A 15,528-nucleotide genomic window follows, 5' to 3' on the forward strand; every position below is an offset into this window, starting at 1 on the left:
TAGCCTCAATAGAGTTTGTCATGAAACACTAAGCAGATGTGACAGTGATCTTGGTTAGTCATATTTGTGTACCTACTCCTAGACACAGTAACTGTTAGCCAGATCAGTGGGGAGGATAATTCTCCTTTACTGATCAGTAATTGTGCTTACCTAGACATGTGGCAATCGCTTTGGACTGATGGGTGAAATAAAACAAGGACTTGAATAGCAGAAAGTTTATAGTCTGATAATAAACTTGGCTAATTAAAACAAGATGCAGATGGTACTGCCACCTAGCAATTTACACCTCACTTACTCTGACTCCAATTATAGCCTTTCCCTACTGACTTACACTGTTTAAATTACAAAGTCAGGGGACAGATGACTATTTACCTGTTTCTATTCATACAAAGAAGTCATCCTCTTCCTTGCACAAGGAATGTGATGATGACCTTCTTAGTACTTATTCTGAAAAGAAATGTATCTCTACTCTTCAAAAAAAGGGGGGAAATCATAAAAAGACTACTTAGAGACTCATTAACACACACATCAGCAGGAAGCATGTGAGTATTACACACACACTGGGCTTCTCTAACACTTGTTTGTTCGAGCAGGTGCCATACATCTGGGAAATTAACTTTAATTGGATAAATAGAAAACTGGCCTTAACTAAGCCAATCCAACCCACTTTCTTAGTATATTATTTTCTTTGGACACTGTGAAATGCTCAGTGTTGATCCCTTGGGTGACTTCAGTTTCTTCCCAGAGTGAAACAAGGAGATGTGAGACTATCAACACTGGGTTAGATTTGCTTGATCCTGATGCAGTGCAGTGGTCTAGACAAGACTACCACTTGAGGTCCTCCACATTGCTTTAAACAAGCTTTATAAGCAAGCTTTAAGGAGCAAGAATCCATGTCCAGCGCTGGGAAAGATCACAGAGTGTTCCTGCTAATTGTGTGACAGAATGATCTGGAATTGCACCCCAGAAATGACTCTGGCCACTGTGCTGTTTCTAGTGTAGATGCATTACTGTGCTGGCACTTTATTCTGGCACCCCCTTTAATGCAAAATCAGCGCTGTGTATTGCCATCCTGCTGGCAGCAAAGTGCACTGAATTGCCCATGCTTTTCCTTACTGCCAACATAATTTTTTTTTTTTTTTTTGTGCGAGGAGCTTTCAGGTGCAAAATATTCCCTGCTGTAGAAGTTACAATGCGGAAAATGTACAGAGGGGAGGAAGAGGGTGATGGGCCAGGATTTATTTACAGAGACCTATTGTTTTGAGTCATTCAGCTGGGCTCTATTTTGTGTAAAAGTATGTATGCAAGTTAATGCTGACTGGAAAAGAACTTATGCGTCCTCGATGACATGCTAAATGAGGTCAACATTAATATGATCAATAAGGTGACACTAATTTGACTGAAGTGTTCAAAGCATCCCTGCTTTCTCCCAGGTATCTTCTTTGCCTTAGTCAGGTCCAGGGAATTTTTGCAGTGTGTGGCAGGGGCTGGATCTCATGGTTCAAATAGACAGCGGGTAACCCAGTGGTCCCCTCCCCTGTCAAAAGCCACCATACTGGAGGCTGAGGGCACTGCCTCTTCTTTGGGTTGCTGTTGGTGCTTGGTAAAGTGACCTTCCCCTTGCAGCGTGCTGCTGTAAATGCTTGTGCTGTACTTGGCTGGCCAAGACCCCACCAGGGCAAGTGGAATGTGATGCACCCTGTTTCCTTCGGTTCCTTTTCTAGACATTTCCACACAGCAGTATTGTAAGTCAGGTCTCTGTCAGGGACTATGTGTGTGACGGTGCAAAGGTGCATGTTTAGGGACCTGCTGCAAGGGGAATTGCTTTAAGGTGGGTAGGTTCACACCTTTCCTTGAGTGACAGTTTTGGCCACACAAGCAGAGCAGTTACAGAACCCGTAGACTCATGACTTGGGGCATTCTGCTTCCCTCTCTTCCTCCTTCATGCCAGTACTTTAAATAGGCTGTCCCTTTGCTGGCAACAGATGGAGGAGCTCTTGCAAAGAAGGTAGCCAGTGCCACTGCTAGAGGTGTTCTTGGGCCCTATCCTCCAGGCAACAGCCTGCAATTGTTTATAGAGATATATTAATGTTAAGATAGAGATATATTAATCTTTGAATACTTTCCATAGGTGCAGCTTATATGAAATGTTCCAAACAAAGCTGGACAAAGTAACTTCACAAAGGACTGTTCGCAGGACTGAAAACCATACTCATCCCTAAGCACCCAGAGAGCTTTTGCTTTCCTGTTTGCTGCGACTCTGGGAGCATACCAGTCAAATGCAGCAACTGTGTGGTCATACGGTACCCCCCCGTCCTGAGACCTGGAGTCACGCAGCACCGCTTAGGGCAGCTTGCCAGGTCTTGGCCATGGCAGTCAGCCTCCATGTGTCCACACCACACAACAGCATGCTGGTATGTATGGCTAAGGAGAAGCCTGTCACTGAGAAAAAACACAGAGAGATGCATATGTAGGCAAGGCACTGAAAAATGTTTGCATTGCTTTGCTCTTGCATGTCACTGTTAGACCAAGGCCACCACCTTTGGAGCCCTGGTGTCCTTCAGGGCAGAGGGGAGATGGAGTTGTAGGGGGTCCTCCTGCTTTACCACTGAGGAGAGTGTGCCAAGGCTTTGTGACTTTTCTTTTTAAATCCATGATGTTCTGCTCCTTGAGGAAAGCTGGTACTTCACCACTTTCTGTGGAGTCAGTGTCAGGACTATCCTTGGTGCAAGGTAGGGGACTGGCATGTATTAGTAAGGCTGTAGGGTGTCCAGAACAGGGTGTCCTGGAAGGGCAGGAAAGCCTGACGATGACCTGAGCAAGAGTAAATTACTGTATGGGATTCTTCATTTCTACAGGATCATAAGAAACTTCTGTCACAAAACAAAACCCACTAAGCCCAGTAACTAATGTAACCATGCATTCACCTGTACTGTAAATGGCTGTGCATCAGTGATCCCATTTTACACAAAATCAACATGGGAGAATGCATTTTAATGGCTCCCAGGACTAGGGAAGTTATATGCTCTTTTGTTATTTATCTGTTTACTACCATTCGCTTGTAGAATTATTCTCCAGCAACATCATCTAAATCAGGTCTATGAAGCTCAATCAGTTTATGCCTGCTAAAGGAAAACAGAGGCTTCTCCGTCATTAATATGTAAAGCCTGGAGATGAAGTCACATCTGTATGATGATCTATTTTGGTGGACCATGTGTGCTTAAATCCCAGCCTTGATCTTTTAAACTGTCAAGTCTGCCATAAATATTTGATGATGAACAAGCTCATAAAAAGAAAATGCAGAATATGAATAGAGAGAGAGCAAATGTGTGATTCAATTTTTAATTACCATCACCTTACCTAAAGTCAAATTCATCTTCTTTAAGAGACAGAAAGTAACAAATTTCTTTCTCCCCATAACCTGATCTAATTGATCAGCATCGCATTTGTTTATAATTTTTAAGGAAAAGGATAAATCATTGTAGAAATAAAAGAACCAGAACACAAGAAATAAGGTAGAACAGTCTGGTTTTATTTCCATATGTAATCAAGAGCTTTTATTTCCCCTTTTCTCTTCCTCCTCCTTTTCTTTCTTTCTTGCCTTTTTTTTGAATTTTTTTTAATTTTTAAATTTTTTTACAACATACATTAAGTTGTGACTCAGATGTTAGGGGGATGTGGAAATGAAGGGAAACTGATGACATCACAATACTTTACAACTTTACAACAAATGAGAGTCTGAATTTGTTGCATCTACCAGTGTATAGCAAGGGTGGAAAGCAAAGGCACACATAGGTTCATGAACCCCTCGAAACAGAGGGTGGAAGGGAACTGGGTGAGTGAAAGGACAAAAGCGGAAGATCCACCAACTACAAAATACACGCTTTCAGGTCAACCAAGTAACTGGTGTGGTGTACATTGTGAAGGCAGATCGCTACACAAGCTGTTGCCATGATTATTCATCTCTATGTTTTAGGAGAACACTTTGTGGGGTAGTATCAAGGGCACCTGCGTGTTTGGTGCTCCAGTGGTTTGGAGCGTGATAAAAAGGTTGTGAGTTGGTTCATTTTAAAAAATGACCTTGCTACCTATTGTTTTCAAAGGGTCTTCTGTTTGTTTTTATTAAAACAACATTAGTTCGGACACTGATCTATCTACTCCAGTCTGCATAGTTCACTAGGGGTGAACAAAACTGTTTCATAAAGAAGCCATGGTGAAATGAAAGAACATGCAAGCACCCTTGTTACACACTTTGGTCTAGACCATCCAGACTTTATATATACCATCTATAAGCTAATGGACTTAAAATCTGTCTTTTCAATCATTCAGAAACAAAAACAAAGCCCTGAAAAACAAATGGAAGTATAAAATTTTAAAAAACAAATTGAAACAGCAACAACCACCTTACTCAAACATACTGTTCAGTAGATATATATATATATATATAAAAAGCTTAGAAGCGATCCCCATCATTTTTTCTACAGTATGTTGACACAGTTATTGTAACAGATTAAAAACACGTCTACATTTTTGCATAAACCAAAAGATTGGAAAGGAACTTGCACACTGGCGTGCACACACACACGCACACACCTGTGTGCACGCACACTCCCACGCTAGCTACATGCACAGTCACACAAAAGAAACAAAGGAAAAAAAAAAAAAAGCCATTTTTTCCCCAAAGAAGTATATGCAGCATCCTTCTGGAGCAGCAGGTAGCCACAGCAGGAGCCTGCCTGCCTGTCCTCGCTCCTTTAGCCCTGCGTGCTGCAGGATGCGTGGCCAGGCTTTCTGCAGGGCTGACCCCTCTCCCCGGTGCTTGTGGACAAAGGGGAACATACCGGCAGGGAACACACCAGTCCTGATGGACAAAGGTGTTGGTAACTTCCCTGCTGCCCGGTGAGATGATCGCCACACTGACAGGCAGTAAAGGGGGAGCAGGAGGTGGAGGAAGGCGGAACCCCCAGCATGGTGCCTTGGGAGCATTGCCGCTTGTAGGCGGTTTTGAGGGAGGACTTGGCACAGCTATAAAGTCAAATCAAAGCGGAGGATATGGTGCTAGCCTAATTTATTAAGGGACATGGGGTTATGACAATAACCACCACGTTCTTCATTCTATGTCTTTACTCCAGTTCTTTAAAGGGCTTGGAGGAGGAAGGATCAATAAATATTTGCATTACTCAAAGGGGAAAAAGAAAAAGGTTTTTACATACTACAGCTCACAAGTATACACAACTGAGGGTGTAAGGCACAAATTTACATGTGGAAGAAAACAGGCTATTCACAGATATATTTCCCACGAAAAACCCGTGTGATAAGACCATAATTTATGCATGGTAACAGCCGGCATATTAATTAGTTCACACTGTTTGAGGATTTTGTTTGCCGTCTCACATGCAAGGTGAAATGAGATGGCACATCACAAGCTGGTGCCTTCACAGAAAGTATTAGCTACTGACAAAGCCATGTTGATAGCAATGGTGCACAAATGTGCAGCTTTTAAAGAGTTTCTCTTGCAGTTGCTTTAGAAGTTATGAACTCGCAGTATTTGTTTGTTGCTGTCTTAGGTCAGAGGCCAAGCCAGCTAATTAGCTGAGAGACTTAAACAGATATCCCCTTATTTTTTTTTTTCTTTTCTTTTTTTTTTTTTTTTTCAGCTAATCAGGCAGTCCAGGCACAAAGTTCAGAATTCCAGCTCCAATTTATCTACCTCAGTGAATTTATTGGAAAAATAAAAGAGTTTTAATTACTCCAGTTAATGGGTTTCACGTTAAATAGGTATAGCTTTCAAGGTACTTCTCTGAAGAGCTGCTCTCAGGATGATATGCAGAAGTCATTTCTTTAGGAAAAAAGAAAGTTGAACAATAAATAAGAAGAGTTACTTGTGTTAACAGTCACATGTGTTATTCGTTAAAAGAGAAGGGTAGCAGAAATCTATGACATAGTTTGCCCAACACGGGTTTTAACTGCTGTAACCAAGTGGCTGTAATACTGATGGGCATCATTTCACAGTACCTGCACATAGTAAACTTCTGCCACGGTTAAGTCAAAGTTAGCTTTATCAATGGATTTTTTTTTCTTTTTATTTTTTGTATTTTTTAAATGTTTGTTTTTGTTTTGCTTTTCAGAGCACTCTTTCCCAGTTCAGGAATGCACTGTGCAGTTGGGGGTAGGGGGTGAAATGTCACAGTCATCTTTCACCTGTGTGCTTTTGGCTCAACGTTTGTGATGGAGGGTTACTCTTTTGAGCAAAGAACTGGTGGGTTGTGGGGGTAAGTCCTGCAATTGCAAACCTTCAACCATGAGTCGTATGGCTCGGGTTTAAAAAAATATTCCACTTTTCCCAGAGAGCAGAAATTCAACACATCTTCAGCTTACAACAACCTTCTTCTCAGAGGAGCAAGCAATAACAGTTGCAGAACACTGGATTTTGAGGGCAACCTCTGCTTAATTGCCATTATCCCCCCTCCCCCCCAACTCTGATTATGTACATGCATCGTTGGGCTTCATGGATGTGGAGAGTGGAGCAAAGGAAGGTTTGGGAGGTACATCTGGCTTTAGCGAGGGTGTGCGTTTCAACCCTGACCTTGTCAGCGAATTGTAGGTGGTAAGACTCGGCTGTCGAGATACAGTCACAGCCTGTGCCTGTGCAGCATGGACCTGTATGGAGTCCACTCGTTGCGGGGCCGGTGGCGGGTTGTCGCCTCGGCCGAAGCTCTGATTGCGGGAGAGGTGGGACGAGTTAGAAGAGTTAGTGTTGTTTCTTTTGAGGGTCGATGTCTGGTGGCTTCTCGTGAGCGAGTTTGTAGGGTAGCTTCTCTTGTAGTCCACGTTGTAAGCAGAAGAGTGCATCTCCAGCCGCTTGCTCAGGCCACTTTGTGACAATGAGGCGCTTGGGGGCCCGAGGGAGGCTTCCCGCTGGGGTACTTTTGGTGGCATGCTCTCGAGATTTTCCACCAGGTTAACCCCATGGCTGGGGCTTTTGCTGCTGAGATGGTCCTTGATAGTTTTGTACTCAAGGGTTGCATTCTGGTCCTCCACAGACATCTGCGCTCCATCACTCATTTTTGGCTGGTCAACGTACTCATGCTGGTAGCCTTGCTGGGCTATGGGCAGGACGACAACGCTGGGAATGTGGCTAGGAGAAGCCCTGAGTGGCAGGTCAGTTGGGATCACGGGAGAGGCCATTGGGGGGATATCTTTTGTGCAGGCATTGATGAGGTTCTGGTTTCTCTCCCATTCCCTGCTGCCACGGCTGGGCTTTCTCTTCTGTTGCAGGGTTGGGGTGGACTCAGGGGTTGGCAGGGCAGCCAGGTCCAGATGGTGCTGGTCAGCTTTGATTAGCATCTTGGCAGTGTTACCTGGGGTAGCCAGCTTGCCGTTGTGCATCAGAGGTGTGAGGATAGCTTCAGGCTTTGGCTCCTTGGACTGAGTGTCCCCGAAGAGGCCACTGAGCTTGGTAACACTGCTCATGGAGCCACGGCGAGAGTGGGTCAATTCCTTCTCCTTCCTCTGTACAACGGCCACATCTCTGCGGCGGTGGTCACAGATGCAGTACACAATGATGCCCGAAAAGACAGCCCCCATGACAAAAGCAAGAATAACAGCAATGGCCAACAGGGTGACCGGAACCAGCTGATCATGACCCTTTAGGTAACTCTCACGAATCACTCCTGCAATAAATAGCATACAGTGGTTAAACAAACAAAGGACAGGGAAAAGCTACTTATCATTAACTACTTTGTTCAAAGGCATGCTCTGGAAGGTTGGCTTGTATTTTGCAAGGTGGTTTCTTACCAGCTTGCCCAAATTTGAAGGCAAACTGTACCTGGCAGCTATATCTTGTATGTGCAGCCTTGGGCTTTCAGAACAGCTTTCAGATCTGGACTATGAAGTTCAGCAGGGGAGAGAAAATTTACTTGCAGGGCAAGTGCAATCAGTTTGAAACACTGGCCCTGGGCAACCACTCCTGACTTCAAGAGGTCAGAGCTATCATTTCTCCTACTCTGACATACTGCTTATTTCTCCCCTCCCTTCATCCAGTTTCTCCTCAGCTAATAGCATCTTATTTTTACTATGGTAAACAATTTACATTGAAAAACCTTTAAAAGGAGGAGAAGAGACAGAAGCTCCGTAAATACCAGAGAAGTGCATCCCATATTGTGTAAGACTTCTTTCTCTGCTCATCATTCCGTTCTCTTTGTCATGTGTTTCAAAAGTCAGTGTCACATGCCTGAGCATCAGGAGGATGCTTAAATAACTTGGAAAGATAGAGCAGTGTTGAAATGTATTGAGACCGCTAGATGACTATCCTTGCTATTTTCATTTTAAAAGCTCCCTCTTGTTCCGAACACATGATTAGGGCAACCTCTGTGCTGGAGCCTGTGCTTTCTCATCTGAAAGCCCTTATTCTGGGGGCCTCATCTTGTCCAATGAGAGACCACTGTCACATCTTACTTGGCCCTCCGAGAGCCCAGTGTCAGCAAAGGCATCTTTGGCAGAGTTTGCCTCCTTCATCTTAAGTCCCTAACTCAGCAACAATCAATACCCTGAATTTCTGAAGAAAGTTGTTTTTCTGATATAGTTGGGCACTAAGACTGCAGCCCTAATGAAACACAAACTGGCAGTTTGCTTTTCTTTCATTTCTGTTTTTGTTCCTTTGTGCCTAATGAGGAGCAGCCTCAGCCTGACAAGGAACTGAAGAAACATCTCTTCCACCTCTTTCTCCAGACAGGGTCCAAGTGCCAGGGCATTAAAAGCTCTACATGCTTGTCCTTATTACAGAAGAGGCAGCAAGACAGAAAATGTGCCTCTAAGGCTCTCCTGAGACTTCATAAAGATACAAAACTTCCATGTTATTACTTAACTTCTTCTAGAATGTCTTTTCATGTATTTGGCAGAGAAGGTATTAATGGCCCAAAATTAGAAACAATGGAAAATTCTCCTCAGCAAACTATGTTAAGAAAGCATTGAAAAGTTGCCACTATCTCACAGAAATCTTTGATATAATATTGCTTCTATAGCATGTTTTTTTCTGTGCTCATTTAATTGCAGAGTTTAGGTGGGCAAGAGGTATTTCCTTAAAAGACAGAAACTTCATATGTAAAAACAAAACAGCGCTTGAAATCATAAGCCCCACTGTGTGACATATCAGCTGGTTGCTGTGGAAATTATTGTAATGTGAAAAATAACAGAAGATTATGATTCCATAACAAGAATAAATAGCAAGAGCAGATGATCACTTAAGAAAACAAGATCTGGTATTCATATAAATGTCTTAATCGTCAAAAAGTAAAGGGGGGAGAAGAAATAAATCTCAGGAAACAATACGTAATTAGAAACAATCTTCCAATTAAGTGTTTCTAAGAAAACCCTCTTTTAAAGCCCAGCAGCTTTTTAAGAGGCAGATTTTTCTACTCTTTGTCATCAGCACTTAACAAAAAGCGGTAAAAGCCTAGGTCTGCAATTTAAATCCACATGCAAAATTGCTGTATTCAGCCCAGAAGCACAGTCTAGTGGTTACAGCACAGTCAGCAGTAACTACATTTCACTGAAAAGGTGCTGGTCTTCTGCAGACCTTCATCTGCTGATATTTACAGCGTAGACTATGCAGCATTCTGAGGCCAAATTTATTTACACTTGTAAAACTGTCTCCAGTCTCCAACTGGAGAATCAGTTGGAAGGATGGTCAGGGAAGTGTTAAGTTTTATCCAGAAATGCATTGCTGGGAGTGGAGTTAAAAAAGCTCCAACTGAAAAAGCCTAATTTCATAGACACATTGTATCCACAAACTTCTAGAGATACGCCCTTTTGAGCACTGAAGTCCAATGTTTTCTGCATGAAAAAAACTCAAAATCCCTGCTCAGTGCCTGTGTAAAGGTGTTAAGCATCTATGACAAAGCCAGCATGGGTTCAGGAAGGAAAGTCATGCCTTACTAACTTCATACACTTTTATGTACAGACTGGGGGACAAGACTCCTGCAGAAAGGGATCTGACAGTTTTGACTGACGGTAAGCTTAATAAGAGTCAACAATGATGTGTCCTGTTGGGCCAACAGTAGAAAAATATCACATTGTGTCCAAAGCTGGGCAATAAAGGTATCGAAAAGACTACAGGACATGACTCATGAGGAGCAGTTGAAGATACCCAGTTTGTTCAGCTCAGAGGAGACCTCAACTGGGTCTAAAACTTCCTTATGATAAGGAATGGAGGGGGAAGTGCTGATCTTTCTTTCAGGTGTCTGGTGATAGGATGAGAGGGAATGGCTTATACCTTGCATCCATGCCTAACACTTCCTACTGCCTAAGTGAGGCTGTTCTACACTCTCAGCCTTCTGCCATAGGTCATATCTACTCTGTGAATGATAGCCTTAAGCACAAACTTGCATCACTGCATAAAATAGCATTTATACTACCAATGGATATTGAATCATTACAACTCATGTTATAAAATTACCACACAGTTCAGACTAAGTGACCATGTATGTTCAAGAAAGGGGTAGCTGAAATGATGTTGCTCACACTGTAGGATTTTTATCAGCAGATATTTGTAATGGTCTTAAACTAACCTTAATTCAGCTAGTCCCTCTTGAGCTAAAACCTTCCTGATGTTATATTATCTACACTAGAGTTAAAGGATATTTAGCATTAGTGGCTTTGCTCTAGGCAGGTGGATCTTCTCTGGTAACTCTCAGGTAAGCAATATAATTTGTTTTTTATCATGGATCACATCCATGTGTCTTCAGTTAAGCAAGTAATCCAAACCTAAATGAAATAAGATGAGCAAGATTTGACCCTGCATTAATGTTTATGGAATAATTACAATTAAGTAATGAAAAAGTATGAGGAATGTCTAGCATCCTACTGTCATGACTGCATGGAAGGAAATTCTCATATGAAATAGACTGATAATTGCAGTCATTGTCAATCAACATCTCAAGCCTCCAGCCTCAGTAGCAACTGCCTTCACAGACTGGGAAGAATAAACAGGTGTGTGATCCCAACTATGTCCCCAAAACAAGCCAATTTGAAAGCAATCAGATAGGACAGTGTTCGTGTCTCACTATTCAAACAGTTAAAATAAAGTGAGAAAATAAGAAGAAAAATGTAGGGCTTCCGTGTTTGAAAGTCAAATAAGGTATTTGAGCTCCCAGCTTTGAGGAAATCCCTGCTATTGAAAATTCTTAAAGCTATTTATTATCTGACATCCTTCTAAGACATTATGTATTGGGAAACTAACTGGGCTAGCTGCATAAAATGCTAAGGAACCAGACTGTAAAGTATGACTGGTATAAATATTACTGTATTATTTATATATTTAATAATAAAACAATTATTCTAAATTGGTTAGTTTTAAAATATTATGGCTAGCACTTCCCTGTTTGCAATATGTTCTTTCCAAATGTGAAAATACATTGCTTATTTCATTATGTGGTCTGAAGTACTCAGCCATAATCTTGACTGCTTTCTGTAGTATGTGGATAAAACACATATCAACATGGATAATAACCAGCTATTCTTTGGAAAGGGATATTGTTGACAGAATTACCTGTATTAACATTATATGTGGGAGAGGTCTGGTGGTAAAAATAGTAGCAAAACTGAAAAAGCTTCAAAGACATAGATGAGATTAAATATTTACACCTTCAAGGATCAGACCTTACATGTTGCTAATACTGCAAACATGCTGACACTTATCTATCTCCCTGAAGCCTTCCAGTTGGGTCAAACTGTCCCTTGCAAATCACAACTGGGCTTATGACTTCAGGATCTTTCCACATGTAATGTACCATTACTTCTGGCTATTAAAAGAGCCAAGCTCTGATATCCTCCATTTTTCATAGCCATTCTGATTCCCATAGACAATTTGATCCTGCCTCCTCCGCTAACTTTCTGTAATTTCATCCCATGTCCTTTTGTCTGCATGTCCTAACATCCCCATTCATCTTCTTAGTCAGTATGCCCTGTACTGTAACAGTCTGGAACTTGCAAAATCATCTCTTAGTCATCCAATGAGAAAGAAGACCCAATATGGTATCGTATTATTCTCCTATACATAATACATTCTTCCTTCCAGCAGTCCTTGTAGGTAAGGTACACAGTGTTGGGTGCCTGGTTGTTTAAGAAAAATGTTTCCAAACCTTCAAGGTGTTTAAATTCTGAAACGAGCTAGTGCTCATGGATAAATCACATGAGCAGGGTGTCAGGCTAGCTTGTTCACTAAAAGCAGATGAGGAAAAAAACAGGAGATGTAAAATTTTATGCCAATAATACATATGCTTTTTCCAAAGTTCTGGAAAATGTGGGAAGCAGACTTGCTGAATGTCTCTGGGTGAAAGTAACAGAGAAAACATGGGAAGTGATAACAATGACATAGATCTACTGTACACTAGATCTTCATAAGCAGGAAGACGAAGCTTATTTTCACCAATTAACAAAAGTATTTAAGGGTTAGGGCTGTGTCTCTATATCTTCTAAAAAGACAAGTTAAAAAGCTAAATGTGCAGAGTGCAGAAAGTATTGTATGGAAATGCTGATGAAGATATTCTGGGCGTGTTCTCTTCCTTCCAGCACTAACAGAAAAAAACTTCTGAGGGCAGAAATGTAATTAGGATGAATAATCACAAAGGGATACAGTTCACCATTCTAAAGAATACATGGTATAAGCTTAACCAAATAAGAATAATGAGTATTAGTGCACCAAACTTCAATAAAGGAGACTAGATAAGGAAAGACATGGAGACTGATGCATTTACTCCTTTTCCTGCTTCACTTTTCAGCAAAAATCCCCACTCTGGTCTATGAGCAGAAATGTAAAAAGGTCAGGAAGTAAGTGTTGCTCATGACAGAAAAAAGAGGTAAAAATATTTAGGTAATGTAGGTGTTTTCAAGTTGGCTAAAGGAATCCATCCCCGACTGCTTATGGAGCTAGCCAAAGCAATTTCTAGACACTGTGCAGTATCTTGGAGAACGCTTGAGGAAGTGTAAGCATTGGAAACTCTGGAAAAAGACAAGCACATTACCTGACTTTGAGATGAGCCAAAGAGAGGGCCTAAGAAAAGACAGACCTGCCAGTGAAATTTTTAGAATGGGAATGACACTAGAACAAGTAACTAAACAATCACACTTAGCAGCATCCAAAGGATAATAAAGTAATTATTAAAAAAAAAAAAAAAAAAGCCAAAGCAAATTTGCCAAGAGTAAATTACGTTAAGCCAGACAAACTTCCTTTCTTCACAGGATAAATGGCTTACTTTTTATGGAGAAACATTAAGCGTGATACCCTTTGACTTCTGTAAAGTCTTTGACTTATTTTCTCAAAAGCAAATGAAAGGGAGCTAAAATCTGCTTAAAAGCTGTGGTTAAAAAGTACTCTTCAAAGGTCTGCCTGGAAAGAGATCTGAAATAAGGTGTCTGTCTCAGGAGAACTGCACTTAATAAGTATTTGCTGAAAGGAGACATCAACTCCAGAGTCCTGGTAGAAGGGCTGTGTCCATTTAGCATGTATAGTATAAAAAGAAGCATCCCATGATGAAGCCTAAATCTCTGTTGCACCTATGGTCAGGGACAGGGATAGCAGTACATCAAGATGAGCCCCGCAGTCACATTCCTCTAAGTCTAGGCTCTGGCATATGCTTTGCAGTGAGCACAAATTGGAATTCCAGCTTAAAACCTTCACAGCTGCTTGACGAATGAGAACAAATAGCACAAAACTTCCCAGTTTGAATAGCTTAATGTGAGGCTGTTTAAGTGATACAACACTCTGGACACTCCCTTCTCTCACAACCAAGACAGTGAGAAAAACTCACAGGGCAGACAGCAATACCTGGTCTCATAACTGCAAGTTCCTGTGTGTGAATAACCTAGTTATTTGTCACCAGAAATAACATCTTTCAGTCTGCGCACCACAGTTGGCTGTAGCACAAAGACAAAGGCACCTTTTTCCTGAAATGATTTATGGCTGTGAGAGGGGCACCCTGGACAATGAGATGACTTCATGCCATGTGCATCAAGAACGCTCTGTGATCACCTCTGCAGGGAGCTGTCATTGTCCAGCTTTCCAAAGTTGCCTGCTACAGATGGTGAAATAATAACCCAAAATGGTGGCATGCACAAAACTGAAACATGAAGAATGGTGTTTTGGCAGGGAAGTGAGGAATAGCTGTCAGGTAATAAGGTAATTATTTAAGTCTAGACCACACATGACCAGCAGTCAGGGAGTGTGACTGCTGTCTTAAACTTCCCCTCTCTGGCTAAATGAGAATGGCCCTGCTTCTATCTCCAACACCTAGAAAATCACTTGAGACTTGCCACAGAACAACTCATTGTTCCAGAAAAGCAGAATAATTTCTTTACTGTTATTTAAGGGGAAAACCTTGGAATTAATTTCATTCTTCAGTGCAAGCTTCTCTGATGTAAGTCTCCCCTTTGCTTAGACTTGCAGGAAACCCTGGTATAGACTCATTATGAATGGAGGCTTTTATTGGCTTTGGAATATCTTTTTTAAATACCACTGAATAAGTTTTCAACATGCGTCTCCAGGTGTTAGAACTGTGTTTACAGGCAGCCTCATGCTGCTAAAGGACTATCTCATCCTGGAAAATCCCTGCAGGTATTAACAAGCTTACTTCCTCCTTTTTAACCAGCAACAGAAATAATAAAAAACCAGAAGATAAATTTAGACCAGACACCCAGATTTAAAGTGATAGCACATTCAGGAATGTCCAAAGTCTATCATGAATTTCTTCAGTTCATACTTCACATCTTTCTTGAAGGAATGGTTTCAAGGTTTAACACAAACCAACCACATTATAATCCCAAAGATCTGATGTTTGCCACTTTATCAGAACTGCTTTGTTGAAAACAGTACGCAAACTTTTTCTTTCTGGCTGCAAAGATTCATTCTGCTGACTCAGTGCAATTCTACCCAATATTCATTTTTCTGGACTCTTGGTGTCACCAGCTGGAAAAAACCAGCTTAGACATTCATAGTTAAACCTGCTGGCAAATGCTTTTTTCTCCCACCCCTCGCAGTAAAGCTGTGTTGTTGCTTCGTAAAGGTCTGCAACTGTAAGTTTTGCATGACTGTGCTGAGGAGAGCAATCCATCTTGCTCCAGATTCCACTCAACAGCTCTCAAAGCCAGTTACCCAAGCTAGGAGTCTGAGATATCCAGCAAACAAAAAGTGGATGCATGCGCTGGGAGAGAAGAATGAATCTGGCAGAGAAATTCTTCAGTGACAAGAGGCCTGAGGATCATTGAAGGTATGAGGAGAAACTGTGCTTCAAAACTATGAAAAGAAAATCAATATATAACGTGTCTGAGGTAACATATAACAAAGCCTTGAAAAAGATCTAAGCAATCAGATCAGCCATAGTGGCCTCTGACAGGGTTTTCTGGCCCTTAATCAGAGCAGTTTCAGAAACAATTCCTCTAGGATAGGTTCATTTACTGATCTCTAAGGGTAGTTTTATTTCTTCTTTCAATTGGTCCAAATTATATTACTTCTCTGCACTTCTGACGACTGAC

At 41.5% G+C, this 15,528-nt stretch overlaps 1 protein-coding gene across 8 annotated transcripts in view; it reads right to left on the minus strand.

Annotated features, from left to right (window-relative positions):
• Positions 1-3,511: 3,511 nt before the first annotated feature.
• Positions 3,512-15,528, minus strand: part of SEMA6A (semaphorin 6A) — a 114,546-nt gene continuing 102,529 nt past the window's right edge. For all 8 annotated transcript variants that reach the window (XM_061347076.1, XM_061347075.1, XM_061347073.1 and 5 more), the window contains one exon: positions 3,512-7,673. In XM_061347076.1, the coding sequence (XP_061203060.1) occupies positions 6,484-7,673 (1,190 nt within the window). In that variant the 3' untranslated portion in view covers positions 3,512-6,483. The remainder of the gene's footprint in view (positions 7,674-15,528) is intronic.

The sequence above is a fragment of the Neopsephotus bourkii genome, unplaced genomic scaffold, assembly GCF_033783945.1.
Source record: "Neopsephotus bourkii isolate Nb327-2 ecotype Australia unplaced genomic scaffold, CSIRO-AGI_Nbou_v1 NB_286, whole genome shotgun sequence".
NCBI lineage: Eukaryota > Metazoa > Chordata > Aves > Psittaciformes > Psittacidae > Neopsephotus > Neopsephotus bourkii.